The 24,201-nt window shown below is 36.1% G+C and overlaps 1 protein-coding gene and 1 pseudogene across 1 annotated transcript in view; one reads left to right on the top strand and one right to left on the bottom strand.

Moving 5' to 3' along the window:
- TMPRSS11D (transmembrane serine protease 11D) overlaps positions 1–24,201 on the bottom strand; it is an 86,908-nt gene that overhangs the window by 10,396 nt on the left and 52,311 nt on the right. Inside the window, exons 5-8 of the mRNA XM_003415938.3 lie at positions 15,024–15,091; positions 8,715–8,872; positions 3,885–3,923; positions 212–389 (exon numbers count right to left, since the gene is read on the bottom strand). Coding sequence (XP_003415986.2) covers positions 212–389; positions 3,885–3,923; positions 8,715–8,872; positions 15,024–15,091 — 443 coding nt within the window. The remainder of the gene's footprint in view (positions 1–211; positions 390–3,884; positions 3,924–8,714; positions 8,873–15,023; positions 15,092–24,201) is intronic.
- On the top strand, positions 10,683–11,657 carry LOC111752212 (transcription initiation factor TFIID subunit 13-like; annotated as a pseudogene).

Below are 24,201 nucleotides of genomic sequence, written 5' to 3'. Positions count from 1 at the left end.
AGTTGTTTCCTACTCATAGTGAACCTGTAGGACAAAGTGGAACTGCCCGTCAGGGGTTTCAAGGAGTGGCTAGTGGATTTGAACTGCTGACCTTTTGGTTAGCAGCCGAGCTCTTAACTACTGCACCACCAGGGCTTCAGTCCTGGGGTTAGTGGGTAGAATTCTCATGTACATGTTTCTCCTAGTTGTCCACAGATGGCAGGTAGCTCACCTTCTGAAGCAGTGAGCTGCTGTCAGGATCCACGTGTTACTGATTAGGGTGCCTCCGCAGTGGTGAACATTATGGAGCTGTAGACTGACTTGCCACGGCCAGTCTCCTTCCTCAGCCTTAGAGCCTCCTATGATTCTTTCATCCGACAACGTGATTAGGTCGGAACGGGCCCCACATTCTAACGAAAGAAGTACGTTAATGTACTGGAAAGATCATGATTCATTTGGATTTGGGAGATGCTACAGGAGTTTCCACATTATTAATGTCTATTATGTCTCTTACCTTATCATTCTGCCACACTCTGTACTCCTTCAGCCCCAACTGACACATATACAGAAATATGTTCTTCCCCAGGATATGCTAGACTTTCCAAGAACATGATCAATATGTTATATTTTTAGAGTACATATGTGACTACTATTGCCTATAGACTACATTTTTGAGAAGATTTCTCAATGTTAATTGGCATTTGGCTTCAAAATCTGGAAGAGTTTCAGAGTGTTTTGGAATTCCTTGTGTGTGGAATTTAAGATAGGTCAGTGCTGAATGTGCCAGCTTATGCCACATATTCCCTGGGAAATGTCTTTCTTCTCTATAGTTTGCCACTCAAAGTATATTCCATGGACCTGCAGCATGGGCATCACCAAGGAACTTGTTAGAAGTGCTGACTGTCAGGATCCATACCAGGGATAAATCATAAGCTGCATTTTAATGAGATGCTCTGGTGATTTGTATGCACAATGAAGTTTGAAGAACACTGTTCTTGTCTAAAGGACTTTTTAGTGGATTGTAGTTCCTCATGGAGGTTCCAGACCACTTCCAGAATTGACTTATATTACCAAACGTCCCCTTGAGAAGGAGTTGCTTTCTGTCCAGAAAGTATCATCCAGGGTTAGTGAAGGTTTCAAGTGTCTAGATGAGGCTTATTTAAAAGTCTTAAGAAAGCCCGTAAGGACTCCAATGTCCTGAGCTGATCTGGTGGGCTGATCACTCAAGTCTTCTCACCCTCCACTCCTATGGTTTTTCCTCTTATTTAGTCTATTACTAAGAACTTAGAGGTAAACCACCACCAACAATTTCTATTGCTGGGCTGGCTCTACAGTAGTGACCCTGCTTCTATAGGACAATTACCCAAAGGAATTTTTTTCTAACAGACTTCCCATATAGAGGAGGGTCAATCTTCCATCAAGAATATATATAGAACATAAGTTCCTCTTCAGCATTCCCCAAATTTCTCTAGTAAATTACTTAAGCACATTTTTATTAAAAAGAAGTATGAATTAAATATGTAAAACAAAACAAAACAAAACAAAAAAACCGTTGCCGTTGAGTTGATTCTGACTCATAGCGACTCTCTAGGACAGAGTAGAACTGCCCCACAAAGTTTCCAAGGAGCACCTGGTGGATTTGAACTGCTGAGGTCAGCAGCCTTAGCACTTAATCACTACTCCACCAGGGTTTCCAAATATGTAAAGAAGTTGAAAAACATCCATAGGGATAGCATCACTGTGTAAAATCACTTGTATTCGAAATAGGTCAGATATCCATGTGTAATGAACTAATTTCTAACGGTATACTATTGGCCAGAGAAGTACACTGTTGTTTTTAGGGATTATATTTCTGCTGTCCTAGCCAAAGGGTATGTAGGATGCCATTTAAAAGTAGCAACTTCTTCTTCAGGCTATAGACCAAAACTGATGTGGGTTTTTATATACAATTTTTTTTTTATTACACCTTATGATTAACCTGAATCCACAGCTAAGAAAGCTATTCTGTTTGTTAGGAGAAGCCACATAAATGGTGTCACCAAACATAATTTACAATCTGCAGAAATGCCACCACAGAACCAGGGCAGGACTTGTTTCATAAAGCTGCCAAGAAAATTTTGATGAGGCCAAGCTTGAGTACAGAGTCGGTGGTAGGGTATTGTTACTTCCTCCCTCTTTGAAAAGAAGGGAAAAATCTAAACATCACTCTGTGGGCCAAAAGGATCAACAATATCTCTCAAAAACAATCCATCTTGGTAAAGGTAAATATAAAAGTCAGCATTATTGAACTTTTGGTTTGTAACTCCTCTTTTATTTATATATACATATATAATTTAAAAGGCAAATGTTTAAAAAAATATTTATAAAGCTTAAGTTAGTGGGCACACATATAAAGGTGTAATCAGTGACAATAATACTATAAAGAGGGAGGGAGGGAGATATAAAAGAGCAAAGTGTTTGTATACTATTGAAGCTAAGTTGGTATTATTCAGACTAGGTTGTTATAAGCTTAAGAGGTTAATTGTAATCAGCAATGTAACCACTAAGAAAATAAAGAATGTACAGGAAAAGAGATAAGGGAATTAAAATGGTATGCTACCAAAAATAAACTAAATACAAAATAAAAAGCAGTAATGGAGGAATTGAAGAACAAAAAGTATATAAGACATACAGGAAAAAACAATAGCTAAATGGCAGAAGTAAGTCCTTCCTTATTAGTAATTACTCTAAGTATAAGTGAATTAAACTTTCCAATTTAAAGGCAGAGATTGGCAGAATGGATTAAAAACAAAATAAAAAACAAACAAAAAACAAAACATGATCTATCTCCATACTGTCTATAGGAGACTCATTTTAGGTATAAATACACAAAGAGGTTGAAAGTAAAAAGATAGAAAAAGATATTCCATACTGAGAGTAACCAAAAGAGAGTTGGGGTGGCTATATTACTGTAAGACAAAAAAGTAGGTTTTAATTTTAAAAAGTTTCCAAGAGACAAAGAAAAAAAAAAAAAGAGACAAAGAGGACATTATTTATTGATAAAGGTTTCAGCCCATCAAGAAGATATAACAGTTGTAAACATATAAGCACTTAACAACAGAGCCCCGAAATATATGAAGCAAACATTGGCAGAATTGAAAGGAGAAATAGACTTCAATACCCCAACTTAAATAATGGACAGAAAAACCAGTCAGAAGATAAATAAGGAATCAGAGGATTTGAAAAATACTATAAACCAGTCATGCCTAACACATATACAGAACACCACTCAACAACTGCAGAATACACATTTTTCTCAAGTCTAAATGGAATAGTCTCCAGAATAGACAATAAGTGAAGCCAAAAAATAAGTCTTAATAAATTTAAAAAGGTTGAAATCATACAAAATATCTTTTCTAACCACAGTGGAATGGAACTAGAAATCAGTAACAGGAGGAAAATTGGAGAATTCACAAATAAGGGAAATAACACACTCTTAAAAACAATCCACCTGAATAAACTAAGAATTAAGGCATCAATTTAGCTTAACTAGTAAAAAGTTTCTGCCTTGAGCATTATGCTCTTTTAAGAATTATCTACATGAGATAAATGACAACAACAACATGAAAGATTAAATGGGAACCTTAGCGGGTGGTGAATTTATCTTAACGAGGGAGGAACAACTTAGAAAAGGAAGGTGGAAATAGTTGCACAACTTGAAGAATGTAGTCAATGTCACTGAATTGTACACATAGAAATGGTTGAATTGGTGTATGTTTTGTTGTATATATTTTCAACAACAACAACGTAAATTAAAAAATTATAATCTACCATGAATTAAAAAGAAATGCGCTGCCTTGGCAAAGAGTACAATGGACTCCTTATATTTTGGTAAACTATACTTACAAAATAATTGAGAAACTTACCCTTGGTGAAAATATCTGCAGCATCTTGATCAGTAATTGCTGGTGTTAAAAAGACATGGAGAATGAAATCAGTACAAGAAGGACTGTACGTCATTTCACATTGATTTCTCCAAGTGTAGTACTCAGATAACCGGAATCAGAATCAAGAGGAAGGCTTGCTAGAATGCACATTCCCAGGATCCGTGTCAGACCTGCTGAAAGAATCTCTAGGGAATAGACCCTTGAAATCTCCTTCTAATTTAATTTGATGCACACTAATTGGAACCTACTTGAAGGGTTTGGTTTAAATGCTCCTGCTTAATTCTTCATCAAATATTTAAAAGATATCCCTGCTATCATGTCAATCAGTTTAGTTGGGAAGATAGAAATATAAGCAAGTCATTTTGACACAATATGATGAATGTTTTATATCTACTGGTACTATTCTCAGTGCTGTTAACAAAATACAGGGGCCCTACCCTTACAAAGGTCCTTGGGTTGTGTAAACGGTTTGCACTTGACTACTGCCTTAAAGCAGTTTGAATCCACTCAATGATGCCACAGAAGAAATGCCTGGTAATCTGCTTCCATAAAGATTACAGTCAACCAAACCTTATGGAGCTATTCTACCCTGTAACGCGTGAGGTTGCTAGGAGTTGGAATTGACTCACTGTCAATGGGCTTGGTTTGATTTACCTTTATGTAATTTATAGACAGAAATTAATCCAAAAAAAAAATCATCCAAATAAATGTAAATGCAAAGTGGAGAGGCAAAACCAGATTAATTAATGTTATCTGAGAGAATCACAGAAGTTTTCATGGAGGAAATAATAATAATAATGAGCTGGATTTCGAAGAGCTAAAAGGAGTTTTTCAGGCAGACAGAACAGGTGAAAAGGTATTCCAAGTGGCAGATGGGTGCAAATGCATAAAGGTGTAAGAGTGTTTGTAGAACAATAAAGTTAGTAAAACAAGAGCATAGATTGCATTCACCGTAGGGAATTGATGGGAGAAAATGGAAAAGAAACTGTCAGTATTAGACAGTAAAAGTTTTTCTATTCCGATTCAAGGTCTGATTATAGGGCAGTTTTCTCTGCATGTCCTACAGCAATCTCAAACTCAGTGTCATAAAATTTTATCCAAAATTTGCTGCCGACATTATATTCCCTCCATTAGTAAGTGACACCACTTCTACCAGTAACTTGAAATCTGAAATTATCTCCAATTCCTCCTTTCTCATTAGTCACACATTTAATCAGTCTCTAGGTTCTGTGCCTTCTAGCCCCCAAATACTCTTTGAATTTGCCCCATTCCTCCCATCCATTTTTTTAAAAATAATATTTTACTGTGTTTTCAGTGAAAACCTTACAAGGAAATCTGGTTTCCATTTGACAATTTCTACAGAAATTGTTCAATGACATTAGTTACATTTTTCACAATGCATCAACCTTCTCTTTAATTGCATTTTGGTTGTTCCATTTCCAGTATTCTAGTTTCCCTGCCCTCTTATCGTCTTATCTTTGCTTTAGAGTAATTGTTGACCTTTTGGTTTCATACAGATGTTTTTTTGATGGGGCAGTGTCCTCATGGATAATATCTTCTATTTTGTGTGTTGTTGTTGTGCTGTTTGATGCTGTCTCGTTGGTTCTGATTAATAACAACCCCATGTACAACAGAATGAAACATTGCCCAGTCTTTTGCTATCTTCATAATTGTTGCTATGTTCGACTTCATTGTTGCAGCCATTGTGTCAGTCCATCTTGTTGAGAGTCTTGCTCTTTTTTGCTATTTTGTGTGCCAATCTGTTATTTAGCTAAAAGGTGACCTTGGAATAGTTTTGATTAAAGGTTTAAAGAATATCTCCGGGCAATAGTCTCAGGGAGTCCTCCAGTCTCAGCTGGTCCAGTTAAGTCTGGACTTTTCAAGAGTTTGAGTTCTGTTCTGTGCTTTTCTCCCATTCTATCAGGGTTCATCTATTACAACCCGGATCAGAACAGTCATAGTGGTAGCTAGGCGCCATCTACTTCTGCCTCCCATTCCTTTTGCTACTTTAATTCACGCTTTCATCATTTGTCACCTCTACCATCAAACTGGAAATCCTGTTAGCATAGTGGTCAAGTGCTATGGCTGCTAACCAAGAGGTCGGCGGTTCAATGGTTTGGTTACCATCAAACTGGGTTCGTTCCCTCCTCTCTTGCCCTTTTTCAGCTCGTACACCTCTGTTTTGCCTGGCTGATTTTTCTGAAAGGATATGTTATATCATGTCCTTCCTTGCTTGATATCATTTAGTGGCTTCTCATTTTCTGTAAAATAAATCCAAATCTCTGAAACAGGTTTTCATGCTTTTGAATATCAATTTATGGAACCTATTTCCCGCCAGAAACTTCACAAGGCTTGCGTATCACATCTGCTTTGCATGCCTCAATGGGCCCAAATAATCCTTTTGTGAGGAAATAAAAAGAGCTGACCACTTTTCATTCTTTGAGCAAGAGAGACCTTGTTCACATACAGACAATTGTCTAACTTTTCTAACTGGGGACAACACAACTATTTATAGGATATGGTTGTGTGAGGAGGAAATGAAAAAAAAAAAACAAGGCACTTAAAACCGTGTATAAAACAAAGTGAGTGCTCGGTAAATATCAGATGTTTTGCTGACAGTGATGAGGATAATGACAATACAAACCAATCATTCCAGCAGGCCTCTTTCTTACTTGTTCTATAAAAGCATTATGTTTATTACAGGCTGTCTTTTCTCATGCTCTCCATCTCCAGCAATATTCTTTCTCTCTTTCAAAAATATGGAAATACCACCCATCTTTTAAAGTCGAAGTACATTCTCCTTCATGAAGCTTTTTTTGAGAAATTGCAGGCACTTTGGTATCTTCCTTTCCTGAATTTCTGTAGCAGTTATTTATTGTCTATGCTCCCTTTTTGGCTCTTGATCATATGCTCTCTTCTTTGTCAACACTCTTGTGTTGGAATGTCTTTCTCTTCAACCAGATTATGACCTCCTGGGAGGGGGGGACCATTATTATGCTACTCTTGTATTCCCACATTTGGTTAATACAGTGCTAAACAAATAACGCACGCTTGGGAAGTGTTTTTGGAAGAATTCCTTAAATGTGTGGGAGTAGAGGTAATATTCATTTACTTAAAAAACTGGATGGCACTGGAATCAACTAGTTAGAAAGAGGGGGCAGGCCATTGAGCTAGAGTAGTGTCCTGAAGGTTGGTGCTCTGCCAAATGTTAACTCGTTCGTTACAGGTGGAGGGGTCCAGAACAGAGGATGGAGGGATTTGGAGGGGCTGAGGAAACGCTTTGTGGGCCTGATTTATCAACAAATAGGAAAATATTTCAATCTTTTAGCAACTAGTAGTGAGGCAACAGATACATACTGATTGATTCCCAGCCCAGTGTGGGAGCCACCAATATCCTTGTAATCTCAAGCTTATTATGAGGAGGTCATGTCATTAAACTACCAGTATTTGACAAAGTTGGACAGGTGTGCATAAATTCTATGCATATATTAAGTAACTCTTTTAGTCATACAACAAACATTTATTGAACATCTCCTATATACTAGGTAATGGGTGGCAGAAGGAGAGTAGGATGAACAAGATAGACTGGTTCTTGACTTTATGAAGCTTACAGAGTAGTGATGAAGACAATACAAAAATTGCACACACATTTGCAATTTCAACTGTGATAAGTGATATGAATGAGTCTATGACACAGGCAAATAATTCAGTAATGAGAGTTAGAGAAAGTTTCCCTGAGAAAGCAATGTTTCAGCTGAGAAATGAAGGATGCAAACCAGTAATCTGGGAAGTATTATAAGAAACTGGAACAATGTATGCAAAGGCCCCCTGGGGCAGGAATCAGCTTGGAAGATGGAGAAAAAGAAAGTGTGGCCAGATTATTATGAACGAGAAAGAGAGTGGTACAATAAGTGGCTGAGGGGTAAGTATAAACAAGATCTTGCAGGGTTTTAGGCAAAGTGAACATATCATTTATTGTCCAAGCTAGGATACTTTTTACAGTGAAAGGGAGAAATATTAATAATGGTTCTTAGGCAATTGTCATGAACTGAGACTGCCCTGGCAATCCAGGAAACATGGTATCCTACTTACAAGTGATGGCTTTATAAATTTTACATTATGAGAAGCCATGAGACACTTTTAAGCATGATCGCATTTGTATTTAAAAATCTCTTTGGCTGATATGTGGTCGATAGACAGGAAGCAGCCAAGAAAAGATGTAAAGAGAGTAGTAAGGAGACTGTTACAGGATTTCAAGTGAGAGACGATGTTGGCTTCGACCAGGATGGTGGCTATAGGGAAAATGGGAATACATTCAAGATAGACAGAGGTAAAGGGGATTTTCAAAGAGGACCTAGAGAGGAGTGAGAGAGGAGCTGACAGGTGTTCAAGTTTCCTTCTTTATTCTACATTTATGGGGTACCCTTCAATTACGCACCAAGTCCTATGTTGGGTGAGGTGGATCATTAATTAAATTGCTCTTGGACCTTGAACAGTTATTTACCCTTCCAATAGCATATTCACAAATTAAACATCTGACAATAACATCCCTTACAAGAAGTGTTGGGAGGGATAATTAATAAAGAATTTTTAGCAAGTAAAATTTATTATATGAGTGTTAAATTATTATTTAAATCTTTGAATGTTTTGTTAGAATCATGAGCTGTATCTAGATTATTAATATGTTATTTTCATAAAGTTTAATTCCAAGGAAAGAAAAGTCAGCCTCTGATTAAATTAAAGTGAGAATTAGAATTGGTTAAATTGTGGGATATATCAAAATAAATTGGCATATGAAATTATACTTACATGTTATCTCAGTTGAAGGACTTATATCCAAGTTTCCAGAATTATTCAGCATTTGGTGTAAAACAGACTCAATTCTGCTTTTCATTGATGCTCCATTGTTATTTCTAGCAAATCGAAACTTCATGACAACATCTGCTATCACACCACTACCACCTCGCCTATGAACCATAAAGGTATTAAAAAAAAGATAACTATGATAATTTTCTGCTGTTATAATTATGTGCCCCTCTTGATTAAGCTTTTTTTTTTTTTTTTAAATAGACAAATTTCACTTTGAGCAGATTCAAATAACACTGTTTGCATGTGTAATAACGTATCATAAGGCTACTCCACAAATCTGACTTCAATGCACAGTACACTATACCCATCATACAATATAGCTTGGCTTTGAAGTCAGTATTCCAGAGTTTGAATACCAGCTCTGCCATTTACTATGTGACTTTGGGTAAGTGATTTAAGTTTCTTAGATTTTCTGTATCTAAGTTTCCTCATATGTAAAAGGGGTTGTTATGAAGATTATATAAATTAACATATGCAGAACTTTTGGGAAAAGTGGGTAAAAAAAAAAAAGGTAGTTTACAGTAAGTACACTATAAGTGCTAGCCATTAGTAGACTTCAGAAATATTAAAAAAAAAAAAAAACTGTTCTCATTAAACAAATTTATAAAGAGTGGAGATTACATATTTATATGAGACATTCAAATTTTTTTTGTATCTAGACCTATTTATTTGCCTACAAAAGCAAATTTTAACTTTTGTAGTCATATATCAAGATTTTATTTCTTATTTCAATGAATTAGACACATTCCTTACAATAAGTCTTGTTTCTTCTATTAAGGGCTATAATTACCTAGAACCTAGATAATTTCTACTTCCTTCTATGGAAATTACCACGTAAACTACTTCCTCCTGAAATTGGCTGTCCTCCTTTGTGGACTGTATTTAGACAATAATGCATAATAGGCAAGTTTGTTTTTGGCGCATTCATATTTCTGTTTGTGGAGTCTTCTTTTTTTTTTTCACTGCAGGCCTCCTTCTCCTATCTCAGTTGCCAATTTTGACTTAATATTTACTCTAGGTAAGATTTAATATTTATTTAGAAAATATTAAATAAGTACCTTCTTGTGCTAGGCACTCTTCTAAGTTTCAGAAATTAGCTGTGACCAAGATAGACAGTTGTTATTCTCATGGATCTTGAAGTCTGGTTGGAAAAGCAGACCCTGAACAAGTAATTACAGCTTCTATTTTGAGAAACATGGAAGTCTAAATAACTTGAAGTCCTTTCCATATAAAACAACCAGAAATGCTAGAAAAATGTAATAAATAACTCTTGAGATGCAAAGCTGAGGTCACACGAAAGTATGGAAAAATGCCTGAAGTCCAAATTATAAAGAAGAACCTGAATATTATGATGGTAAGCTCTAGAATATCCAACAGGTCTGAGTTTTGACATTTACATGGAGCTTATTTATTTATTTAGAGATGAGGTTTGGGGCTACTGCAAAACAGAGAGTTGGATTTTTGGCTTCAGAATAAGGTAAGGATTCTCAAAGAACCGTCAGTGAAAGCATAGATTACAAAGAGAAAAAATATGCCCATCATCTCATAAAATAAAAAGAGAATTTATCTGTCTCAGAGGTCCAGTTCTGTATAGAAAAAAAAAAAAAGGTTTCTCCTGAGAATTCATAATCATGGGGCTGGCTGTAGTAATGTTTTGGATTTGCATTAATACTATCTGCATGATCCTAAAGTCCCCTAAGAAATTACACTTCCCTCTTCCCCCCTCCGCCTCCCCTACCAAATGATTCAGGTGTTACAGATCTCCTTACAGTGTCTGATGGAAGTAAAAGCTCTTAGAAGTATGAGTTTTAAATCCAGGATTCATAGATTTGTACTTACAAAATGAAATTAAAGATAAAGATGCAATCCAAGGGTAAACAATACATCACGAGCCAGAATTAGCAGAGCAAGAAGGGCATCCTCAAAAATTTCTCATAATAATATTAACAGTTAGATAAGTATACTTTAAATGACTAATGACATAAAAGGAATACTAACTATGAGAAAGTGTAGAACATTATTTAAAAAAAAAAAGACCAAGCAGATTTTCAGAAGAAACAAATAGAGTTTGCAGAGAGGAAAACATAGTCATTGAAATAAAAAACTCAGTGGATGGGTTACACAGAATATTAGATAAAGCTGAACAGAAATTAGTAAACTGATGATAGAGATAAAGAAATTACACAGAAAGGAACACAGATAAAGAGATGAAACAGATCAAAGAGAGGTTAAGAGACTTGAGAAGGCACAACGTACACCTAAAGCAATACTAAAGAAGACCATAGAAAAAATAAAGGAGCAGCAATATTAAAAGAGATACCGAGGGTTATCCAGAATTGATGAAGTCATGAAGCTACAGATCACAATGAGTGTGAAGCACAACAAATAAAAGAAAATGCTCACATAAACATGTCATCATAAAACTCTGAATACCAAAGACAAAGAGATTTTCAAATAATAAGAAAAGACTAGTTATTGGTTGAAAAAAGCCATTTAGAGTGAGAGGTTGGCAAACTGGTGGGATGGCAGATGAGGAAGAAGATCCTACCTTTGAGGAAGAAAGTGGAGAAATTGGAGGAGGTGCCGAAGGTGGACAGGGCAAAAGAAAGAGACTTTTTTTTCCTAAAGAATTACCATATGTAATGTATGGGTTTAGAGATGACCAAAATCCTCACACCAAATCAGTAGATGTTCTTGAAGACCTTGTCATTAAGTTCATCACTGAAATGGCTCACAAGGCAATGTCAATTGGAAGACAAGGTTGAGTGTCTTTTTGATTGGAAAGGACCGAGAAAGTTTGCTAGGGTTAAAGACTTCCTTACTATGAACAAAGAATTGAAAAGAGCTAGAAAAGCATTCGATGATGCAAACTAAGGATCTTGACACATTATGCAATTTCTGAAGCTTCGTTAGCTTCTGGGGAAACTGTATATAGTAACAATATTTTCTACCCTAAGGTTCTGACATCTAACCATGTAAATGAAAGGTGGAGAAATACAAAATTTTCAGCCTTTATTTTCATGTCTTTGATCTTAGATTGTTATTTGAGCCTTCAACTACCTGCCTTTATATTACATACTTGAATTACTTAGTGGGTTTAAATGACCACACATAAGTTACTTTCTGACTATCTAAATGACAAAGTAGTATTTATGTGTTAGGTGTTTTGTGCTGTTGTAGGCTGTACTGTAGCTATTTAATATGTGAAATCGAAACAGCACCTTTGATCCTATGATAGCTGAGATGTGTTTCATGTATTCTCAAGTTTCTAGACAACAGGAGTCTGAGAGATTATTAAAGGTAGTGAACTGGTTTATGTTTCTCTTAAGTAGAAGAAGATTTAGGGAAATATAGACTTTGTAAGAATATTTGTGTGTCTTAAAAGATCATTTAATAGTCCTCTTGAGATAATAAGAGTATTTTATTTGAGAAACTAAAAGTTTCATATGAATGTTTCAGTGTTGGGAGGCTTTTTTGATTGAAAACTTTGGGGCTTATGCATACCATTTGTGGTGTTAGGAGAACTCATTTTTCAGATCAGAGTAAATCTAAAAATAAATGCTTTCAGTATCAGGAATAAAAAAAAATTGCTTAAAAAGCTGATGGCAACATAAGCATTTGGGTTAGTGTTTTGTTAACATATTTGTTAGTTCTTGTACGTTGTGGAAATATATACTTGACTAAAATTGTATGTGGCTATGCAAACTGCTTTTGTAGTTCAGGAAAAGCAAGTTTTTTAGTGTGTTTAGCTATATTATATTAAATTGTTATTGCACTTAAAATAAGGATCGATATTTAAAGGTATCTCTGAATATTACTATTTGTGAAATTGAATGTTTTGTGCACCCTTATAAACATTATCTATAAATCAGTACTTGGGAAAATTTTACTTTCTTAATCTATTGATACAAGGAATAAAGTTGGACAAATTAAACAGGAAAAAAACAAAGCAAAAACTAGCTACAAAGGAAAATTATGACTGACAGAAGACTTCTTAATAGCAATACTGGAAATCAGTATATAATTATATCTTCAAAGTACTGAGAGAAAAGAGCTGTGAACTTCAGATTTTATATCCATATTAATCTATAACATGACGATGAAGCTAAAATATTTCTCAGAACAAAATTTTTAAAAAGACAGTTTATCACTTAGGTACTCTTATGAAAGGATTTATGAAGGAAGTACTTCATTAGGAAGGAAATAGAACTCAGATTGAGGAAGTCAGATACGAGAAGAAAAAGGAAACGGTAAACTAAAAAGGCATTGACAGTACAGGAAACAATTATAGTGACTAATTTGGAGGCATTAAAAATAGGGTCACTGAGTCAGAATGAACTCAATGGCAATGGGTTTGTTTTTTTGTTTTGGAACTAAAACATCACTGATAATAGCATGAATAAGAGATTAAAGTTATAAATTATTTGGAAGAAGCGTAGAGGGTTAAGCCAAACTTCCTTGTTAAAATTTTAAGGATAATCACTAAGAGAGATGGAATGTAAACCTTCTAAACTAGTGGGAGAAAAAGAGAAAATGAAGAAAACTCAATCATCCAAAAGAACACAAGGTAGTAAGAGAAGGAAGCTTATAAAAAGCAGGATAAAGAGCATGAAATAATATGGAAGATATAAATCCAAATACAATAGTCATTAAAATAACTGTATATTGACTAAACATGACAGCTAAAGGGCAAAACGGTTAGAATGCTGTCTGCTGGCTTTTGGAAAAATATCTAATGTATAAAAAATCAAAAACAAAACCCTCATTGCCACTGAGTCTGTTTCGACTCATAGCGACCCTATAGGACAGAGTAGAACTGCCCCATTGAGTTTCCAAGGAGTGCCTGGTGGATTCAAACTGCTGATGTTTTGGTTAGCAGGCATAGCTCTACCCCACCAGGGTTTTCTAACACATAAAAAATACACCAAACCCAGTGCCATCAAGTCCATTCCGACTCACAGCGACCCTACAGGACAGGGTAGAACTGCCCCATAGAGTTTCCAAGGAGCGTCTGGCGGATTGGAACTGCCGACCCTTTGGTTAGCAGCCATAGCACTTAACCACTCCGCCACCAGGGTTTAAGGACATATAAATGCTGAAACTAAAAGGGTGGATAAAAATACACTGAATAAGTACAAGAAAGTCAGTGTTGCCATACTAATGTTAGATATGAGAGATTTTAAGATGAAAAACATATATTTGGGATAAAGAGGATTAATACCTTGCTAAAAGAAAAAATTTTTTTTAAAGAAAAAAAATTCTGAGGAAGATATAACAAGTCTAAGCATATAGGTACCTAGTTATACGTCCACAAAATATGTTGAACAAGGAGTAACAGACAAATCCATAGTGGTAGATTTTAGTTGAACAACATAATTTTTAAGCTTAATAGGTAGGAAAAACATTGATCCTTCAGAAACAGACTCTTAGACATACGTAAACAATGTATTTCAGAAGTGGCATCACAAATCTGAAGGAAAATGACTCCTATAGAAAAAAATTAAATACATCATACCATGCACAAACATAAAGCCTGCATATGAATTTTCATGAGAAAACATTTGGGAGAATGTCTTTGTATACTTGTGGAGGAAGGATTTCTTAAATAAGATATTTTGCAACTAATGTACCACAACAAAAGATACCATAAACAAAGTGTAAAGATAGCTACCAATAGCAAGAATATATTTGCAGCTTATATTGGACAAATGTTTGGTACATAAGTAAATACAGAACTCTTACAAATGAACAAGAAAAAGACTAACAAACAATGGAAAAAGAAAAGATATGAATATGCAATTCAAAGAAGAGGGATCCTTGATGAACTATGAATATATGAACAGATGCTCAAACAGTGCTAAGTGTTTTAAACTTATTCATTTATGTAATCTTCATAACGACCCTATTAAAAAGGCACTGCTATTATTACATTTTGCAATGGAAGAAACTAAGGCACAGAGAGGTTAAGTAACTTGCCACTGGTCACACAGCTAATGAGAATTGGTACTGGGATTTGGATTAAGGCAGTTTGGCTCTGGAGCCAATACTCTTTATCACTGTAAGTGTAAAACTACAGAATAATATCATTTCACACCTATTGGATTGGTGAGAATTAAATTAAAGTCTGTCTTAGATCATATGCTAGAATACTATTTTCATAATATTACAACAAATTGTGCAAACTTCATCATTCATGCTGTGAGCAAAAAGCATCTATGCTGATAAATTTTTTGATATAGTTTCACTCACCTGAGTTTGACAACATGAGCTCTGATGAACTGATTTCTTAAATTTGATTCTTTGAATGCTTTAGTCACCTGTAGAAAGAAAGGAAAAAAAAAAAAAAAAAAAGAAATCTCTCTGTAATTACAGTTCTTTCTCTCCTTTCTCCTTCCTCCCAATCTTGCAACATGGGACTGATGGTTAATGAGGAATAGAGAGACCTGGGTTTTCAGTTTCGTTCAGTTCCTTCATAGTTACATATTGGATTGTTTTAGGCAGGGTATGTAACCTTTCAATGCCGTGCCTATTTCTTCATCTGTCACACAAAGATGATAACAGTCAGGATGCTTCTTCATTAGATGTCATCCTAAACACTTTGAATATTTTACTCAATGAGAGCCATGTTATGTGACTTGGTGGCCATTCTAAGGGGCTTGGGACAGGAGCTAAGCTGACAAACAGCAGGGGAATATGCTGATGTGACTCAAATTGTGTGATCCCCCTCAATGATGATCTTTTAGGTGAATGAAATCAGATTTAAATGGTATTAAATGTTTTCTAAGAAATATACCACTGACTGGCATTGCTTCACATGGTAAAATGGCTCCCCTACTCAGGAGTAGGAGTGGTGCCAGCTCTGACATTATCTTACTTTTTATTTACTGGTTCATTATTATGCTTTCATGTCAGTGTTGCCTTCAAATTACAGGCTTGGTGTTTTGTTTTTGTTTTTTTTTTTCAGGACTCTTCTTATTCCATTTGATGACTTGGGGAGGTTTATTTTACTTTTAGAACTAAATAACACCCTTACCTGTTGCCGTCGAGTCGATTCCAGCTTATGGCGACCCTATAGGACAGAGTAGAACTGCCCCATAGAGTTTCCAAGGAGTGCTTGGTGGATTTGAACTGCTAACCTTTTAGTTAGCAGTCATAGCTCTTAACCACTACACCACGAGGGTTTCCAGCTAAATGACATGACCTTTAAATCCACTGGTGAACTGCACATCATTGAAATACATTGAGAATACGTGGAAGTGTGCTGAAGCTCTAGTCAGTCCTACTGTGTTATCGTCCTCCTTCTCTTCCCTCAGGGTATTGCCATGTACGGGTCATGTGACCATCTGACCTTAAAAACTACACAAGGATGCTAGTGCAAATCCATTTGTTAAATAGTAATAAAGCTAAATTTCTCTTTTTCCTTTCCTTTTCCTTCCTTCCTTCCTTCCTTCCTTCCTTCCTTCCTTCCTTCCTTCCTTCCTTCCTTCCTTCCTTCCCTCCTTCCTTCCTTCCCTCCCTCCCTCCCTCCCTCCTTTCCATCCTCTCTCTTTCTGTTTCTCTCCTCTTCCTCCCTCCCTCCCTTCCTTCTTTCGTTTCTTTTTCCCCCAGAGGAAAACACCTGAAGAATGACATTTGAGAATTTTCTTCCATTTCACTCCAACGAATTGGTGGTCCTCCCTGTTATGCACAACACCATTTGGAGATCACTTTACTATACCATGCGGTATTGCAGACTCCTGTTGCAATATTACCTCTGACACTAATGGGGAGTTTTAATGGTTCAGTTAATCACAGGTATGAATCCTAATGGAAGTCTTTCACTTTATTCAGAAAGACCCAGTCAGTTAGAATATACTCATAGTTTTGATACATGTACTTTGCAAAAGGTGTTTTTATTATTTCTAAATGACTTCCTTCATTTATTCACTCATTCAACAACAGCTTTTGAGCACTTTTTGTCTGACACACACTTTCTGCCAGATACTAGGATGCAATGGTGAGTGAATGCAGACTTTGCCCCTGTCATCATGCAGGTTACATCCAAGGGGGAAAGACAGGGACTAATCTAATTATCAGTCACATTTAAATAAAATTATAACTATGATAAGCACAACAATATAGTAGAGGGATTTGACCCAATCAATAAGATCAGGGAAGCTTTTCAGAGGAAGTATTTATTCAGCTGGGAGCTTCAGGAAGAATTGGAATTAGTTGGATAAGAGCAAAGAAAGAGCTTCATAGTTGCAGGGAACAGCAATGCAAAATCCTGCAGTGGGAAAGAGCACGTTGAGTGACTGAAAGAAGGCCAGTGCAACTACAGTATTGAAATCAAGAAGGCTAGAGTGGTAGGAAAGGTTAGACCATGCATGTCTTGTTGGTGTGTAAAGCATTTGGCCTTTATTGTAAATAATGGTACTCCATGGAAGTGTTTTAAACAAAGGGTAATATAATCAGGTTTGCAATTTGAGAACAATCTCTCTTGCTACATGAGAATAATCAATTTTAGGGGAAAAACAGTGCAAATGGATGACTTAATTATGATGCTATTTTAGTAGTTCAAAGTAGAGGTGATTGCTTGGGTGGCTATGGCGACAGCATATATACAGAGGAATGCATTTGAGGGAAATATAGGGGATAAAGTTTAGGGATTGGTGATGAACTGGGTATTTGGAATGATAGAGCGCAGTATGTCAACGATGAATTCTAGGTTTCTGAATTGGATAGAATAAAAGGTGTTATTATTGAAGGGATAGGAATTACTGGAAGAAGGCTAGGATGGTGGGGAGGGGAATCATGAATTTGATTTTGGGACATAATGTATTTGAAATAGCCAAGTAGAAATATCAAGCTGGAAGTAGACAAACAGGTCTAAAGTGCAGAAGAATTGGGCTGAGACACAGTGAGTCATTGGTAATGGGTGGTGGCTGGCGTAATGAGCGTGGATGAGCTCATCTAGAGAGAATACAGTGTGAGAAGAGAGGAGAGTGTAGGCCAAAGTTTTGTGGAATTGCAACCTTTAATGGCCAGGCAGAGGAGAAGGTGCCTGTCAAGAGCACAGAAAAGAAGTGGACAGAGAGGCAGGGAGGATAAGAAAAATAGGAGAACGGGTGCCATGGATATCTCACATAATAATCACAAAGTTATAGACTTTTTGAGTTATCATGTACAATAAAGATCATCTATCCCAATGATTTGATTTTACTGATGAATAAACAGAAGACCAGAAAAGAGAAATGAATTGCTTAATATAATAGAAGGTACTGGTACTAAGACCATGTCTTCATAGGCCTGTTCTGCTCATTTGATATCATCATTTTGTCTATGTGACAAGGATAATGATGATACTCTTATTACTATGGGAAAAGGGTATAACCCTTGGACTTGAAGTCTGGAGGCTATGGTTTGAATTCTTGTTCTACTACTTTCCAGTTGAATGGCCTTTGACATGTTTCGTAATCTCACGAGCTTTACTTAGTGGTCGATAAAAATGATCTATTAATTCACATGACTGTTGTGAGACAAAGATTAGATAATATATGTGAAAGTGCTTTGTAAACTATAAAGTGCTGCATTAGAGTATTATGTTTTAAATGTTCAAAGTGTTTTCATAGAAAGATAAGTATATGAGATTAACTAGGAAAATCATAATCAGAAGAATTTAAAGGAAAATTTTTCTCTACCAGATATTTAAATATACAGCTGAAGTATTAAATAGTCTGGTGATAGTGCAGGCAAAGATTAATCAGTGAGAGAGAGTAAAGTACAGAAAAAAAGACATGAAGGAATTCAGCATATGATAAAGGAGGCATGGCAAATAAGTCAATTGCGCTATTTAACACACTGTATTGGGACCACCACCTGGCTATCTTTTTGGGAAAAAGAAACTGACTCTTTACCTCACTACAAAATAAATTCTGGATGAATCAAAGATAAACTTATAAAAATAGAAATAACAATAGTACAAAAAGAAAATGTAAATGGACATTATTAAAGAATATTTGGGGTGGGAAAAGCTATTCTAAACCTGGCACAAAAGTGAGATATCACCAGAAAGGACTGATAATTTTTGTAATAAAAAAAATTAAGCCTTCTACTTGGCATGAAAAAAGAAAACACATTTAAACAAGAATCACATACTGGAAAAGTATGTGCAGCATAAATGACAGACAAATGTTAATATTTCTATCAATTTTTTTTTTCTATTTCATATAAAAAAGGAAAACATTTCAGTAGGAAAATCGTCAAGGTTATGACCAGGCGATTCACAAATGAAGTTATAAAAATGACCTGTAATACATAACAATCTACGAACCCTGAACAACAAACACAGATTTAGAGACGGAGAACGAACTAATACGGGGAAGCAGTGATTGTTTCCAGAGCCTGGAGCCAGCGTACCAGTCAGGTACGGCACAAGCACAGAGAGCTGCTCCACCCCCCTGAACTAACCCTGGGAGGGAGACCAGCCAGTTCTGCGGGCGGCGTGGGACGCAGCCGGTAGGAGAAGTCCCCGGGAGGCAGTGACTGGTCTTGGAGCAGGAAGAGCAGCGTCCCAGCCGGGGAACCGTCCCGCCGGGATTTGGACTGGACGCAGGCGGCTTCATTAACATCCGAATAGCCTGAGCCAGAGGGAGAACTCTGATAGGGATCTGACTGCATTTTTTTTTTTTAGCGGATTTTCTGGAAAAACTAGTTTCCCAGTGATGGCTCGGAGACAACAATCCATATCAAACCACTTAAAGAAGCAGACCACGACAGCTTCTCCAACCCCCCAAACAAAAGAATCAAAATCTTTCCCAAATGAAGATACAATCCTGGAATTATCAGATACAGAATATAAAAAACTAATTTACAGAATGCTTAAAGATATCACAAATGAAATTAGGATAACTGCAGAAAAAGCCAAGGAACACACCGATAAAACTGTTGAAGAACTCAAAAAGATTATTCAAGAACATAGTGGAAAAATTAATAAGTTGCAAGAATCCATAGAGAGACAGCATGTAGAAATCCAAAAGATTAACAATAAAATTACAGAATTAGACAATGCTATAGAAAGTCAGAGGAGCAGACTCGAGCAATTAGAATGTAGACTGGGACTTCTGGAGGACCAGGGAATCAACACCAACATAGCTAAAAAAAAAATCAGATAAAAGAATTAAAAAACATGAAGAAACCCTAAGAATCATGTGGGACTCTATCAAGAAGGATAACTTGCGAGTGATTGGAGTCCCAGAACAGGGAGGGAGGACAGAAAACACAGAGAAAATAGTTGAAGAACTCCTGACAGAAAACTTCCCTGACATCATGAAAGACGAAAGGATATCTATCCAAGATGCTCATCGAACCCCATTTAAGATTGATCCAAAAAGAAAAACACCAAGACATATTATCATCAAACTCACCAAAACCAAAGATAAACAGAAAATTTTAAAAGCAGCCAGGGAGAAAAGAAAGGTTTCCTTCAAGGGAGAATCAATAAGAATAAGTTCAGACTACTCAGCAGAAACCATACAGGCAAGAAGGGAATGGGACGACGTATACAGAACACTGAAGGAGAAAAACTGCCAGCCAAGGATCATATATCCAGCAAAACTCTCTCTGAAATATGAAGGCGAAATTAAGATATTTACAGACAAACACAAGTTTAGTGAATTTGCAAAAACTAAACCAAAGCTACAAGAAATACTAAAGGATACTGTTTGGTCAGAGAACCAATAATATCAGATATCAGCACAACACAAGGTCACAAAACAGAACGTCCTGATATCAACTCAAATAGGGAAATCACAAAAACAAACAAATTAAGATTAATTAAAAAAAAAATACACATAACAGGGAATCATGGAAGTCAATAGGTAAAAGATCACAATAATCAAAAAGAGGGACTAAATACAGGAGGCATTGAACTGCCATATGGAGAGTGATACAAGGCGATATAGAACAATACAAGTTAGGTTTTTACTTAGAAAAATAGGGGTAAATAATAAGGTAACCACAAAAAGGTATAACAACTCTATAACTCAAGATAAAAGCCAAGAAAAACGTAACGACTCAACTAACATAAAGTCAAACACTATGAAAATGAGGATCTCACAATTTACTAAGAAAAACGCCTCAGCACAAAAATTATGTGGAAAAATGAAATTGTCAACAACACACAAAAAGGCATCAAAATGACAGCACTAGAAACTTATTTATCTATAATTACGCTGAATGTAAATGGACTAAATGCACCAATAAAGAGACAGAGAGTCACAGACTGGATAAAGAAACACGATCCATCTATATGCTGCCTACAAGAGACACACCTTAGACATAGAGACACAAACAAACTAAAACTCAAAGGATGGAAAAAAAATTTATCAAGCAAACAATAAGCAAAAAAGAAGAGGAGTAGCAATATTAATTTCTGACAAAATAGACTTTAGACTTAAATCCACCACAAAGGATAAAGAAGGACACTATATAATGATAAAAGGGACAATTGATCAGGAAGACATAACCATATTAAATATTTATGCACCCAATGACAGGGCTGCAAGATACATAAATCAAATTTTAACAGAATTGAAAAGTGAGATAGATACCTCCACAATTATAGTAGGAGACTTCAACACACCACTTTCGGAGAAGGACAGGACATCCAGTAAGAAGCTCAATAGAGACACGGAAGACCTACTTACAACAATCAACCAACTTGACCTCATTGACTTATACAGAACTCTCCACCCAACTGCTGCAAAATATACTTTCTTTTCTAGCGCACATAGAACATTCTCTAGAATAGACCACATATTAGGTCATAAAACAAACCTTTGCAGAGTCCAAAACATCGAAATATTACAAAGCATCTTCTCAGACCACAAGGCAATAAAACTAGAGATCAATAACAGAAAAACTAGGGAAAAGAAATCAAATACTTGGAAAATGAACAATACCCTCCTGAAAAAAGACTGGGTTATAGAAGACATCAAGGAGGGAATAAGGAAATTCATAGAAAGCAACGAGAATGAAAATACTTCCTATCAAAACCTCTGGGACACAGCAAAAGCAGTGCTCAGAGGCCAATTTAGATCGATAAATGCACACATACAAAAAGAAGAAAGAGCCCAAATCAGAGAACTGTCCCTACAACTTGAACAAATAGAAACTGAGCAACAAAAGAATCCATCAGGCACCAGAAGAAAACAAATAATCAAAATTAGAGCTGAACTAAATGAATTAGAGAACAGAAAAACAATTGAAAGAATTAACAAAGCCAAAAGCTGGTTCTTTGAAAAAATTAACAAAATTGATAAACCATTGGCTAGACTGACTAAAGAAATACAGGAAAGGAAACAAATAACCCGAATAAGAAATGAGAAGGACCACATCACAACAGAACCAAATGAAATTAAAAGAATCATTTCAGATTATTATGAAAAATTGTACTCTGACAAATTTGAAAACCTAGAAGAAATGGATGAATTCCTGGAAAAACACTACCTACCTAAACTAACACATTCAGAAGTAGAACAACTAAATAGACCCATAACAAAAAAAGAGATTGAAACGGTAATCAAAAAACTCCCAACAAAAAAAAGCCCTGGCCCGGACGGCTTCACTGCAGAGTTCTACCAAACTTTCAGAGAAGAGTTAACACCACTACTTCTGAAGGTATTCCAAAGCATAGAAAATGATGGAATACTACCCAACTCATTCTATGAAGCCACCATCTCCCTGATACCAAAACCAGGTAAAGACATTACAAAAAAAGAAAATTATAGACCTATGTCCCTCATGAACATTGATGCAAAAATCCTCAACAAAATTCTAGCCAATAGAATTCAACAACATATCAAAAAAATAATTCACCCTGATCAAGTGGGATTTATACCAGGTTTGCAAGGCTGGTTTAATATCAGAAAAACCATTAATGTAATCCATCACATAAATAAAACAAAAGACAAAAACCACATGATCTTATCAATTGATGCAGAAAAGGCATTTGACAAAGTCCAACACCCATTTATGATAAAAACTCTTACCAAAATAGGAATTGAAGGAAAATTCCTCAACATAATAAAGGGCATCTATGCAAAGCCAACAGCCAATATCACTCTAAATGGAGAGAACCTGAAAGCATTTCCCTTGAGAACGGGAACCAGACAAGGATGCCCTTTATCACCGCTCTTATTCAACATCGTGCTAGAAGTCCTAGCCAGGGCAATTAGACTAGACAAAGAAATAAAAGGTATCCGGATTGGCAAGGAAGAAGTAAAGTTATCACTATTTGCAGATGACATGATTATATACACAGAAAACCCTAAGGAATCCTCCAGAAAACTACTGAAACTAATAGAAGAGTTTGGCAGAGTCTCAGATTATAAAATAAACATACAAAAATCACTTGGATTCCTCTACATCAACAAAAAGAACACCGAAGAGGAAATAACCAAATCAATACCATTCACAGTAGCCCCCAAGAAGATAAGATACTTAGGAATAAATCTTACCAAGGATGTAAAAGACCTATACAAAGAAAACGACAAAGCTCTACTACAAGAAATTCAAAAGGACATACTTAAGTGGAAAAACATACCTTGCTCATGGATAGGAAGACTTAACATAGTAAAAATGTCTATTCTACCAAAAGCCATCTATACATTTAATGCACTTCCGATCCAAATTCCAATGTCATATTTTAAGGGGATAGAGAAACAAATCACCAATTTCATATGGAAGGGAAAGAAGCCCCGGATAAGCAAAGCACTACTGAAAAAGAAGAAGAAAGTGGGAGGCCTCACTTTACCTGACTTCAGAACCTATTATACAGCCACAGTAGTCAAAACAGCCTGGTACTGGTACAACAACAGGCACATAGACCAATGGAACAGAATTGAGAACCCAGACATAGATCCATCCACGTATGAGCAGCTGATATTTGACAAAGGACCAGTGCCAATTAATTGGGGAAAAGATAGCCTTTTTAACAAATGGTGCTGGCATAACTGGATATCCATTTGCAAAAAAATGAAACAGGACCCATACCTCACACCATGCACAAAAACTAACTCCAAGTGGATCAAAGACCTAAACATAAAGACTAAAACGATAAAGATCATGGAAGAAAAAATTGGGACAACCCTAGAAGCCCTAATACAAGGTATAAACAGAATACAAAACATTACCAAAAATGATGAAGAGAAACCCGATAACTGGGAGCTCCTAAAAATCAAACACCTATGCTCATCTAAAGACTTCACCAAAAGAGTAAAAAGACCACCTGCAGATTGGGAAAGAATATTCAGCTATGACATCTCCGACCAGCGCCTGATCTCTAAAATCTACATGATTCTGTCAAAACTCAACCACAAAAAGACAAACAACCCAATCAAGAAGTGGGCAAAGGATATGAACACACATATCACTAAAGAAGATGTTC

This window comes from Loxodonta africana, chromosome 5, assembly GCF_030014295.1.
Source record: "Loxodonta africana isolate mLoxAfr1 chromosome 5, mLoxAfr1.hap2, whole genome shotgun sequence".
NCBI lineage: Eukaryota > Metazoa > Chordata > Mammalia > Proboscidea > Elephantidae > Loxodonta > Loxodonta africana.
Note: the sequence above shows the minus strand (reverse complement) of the source record. Positions and strands in the feature narration are given on the sequence as shown.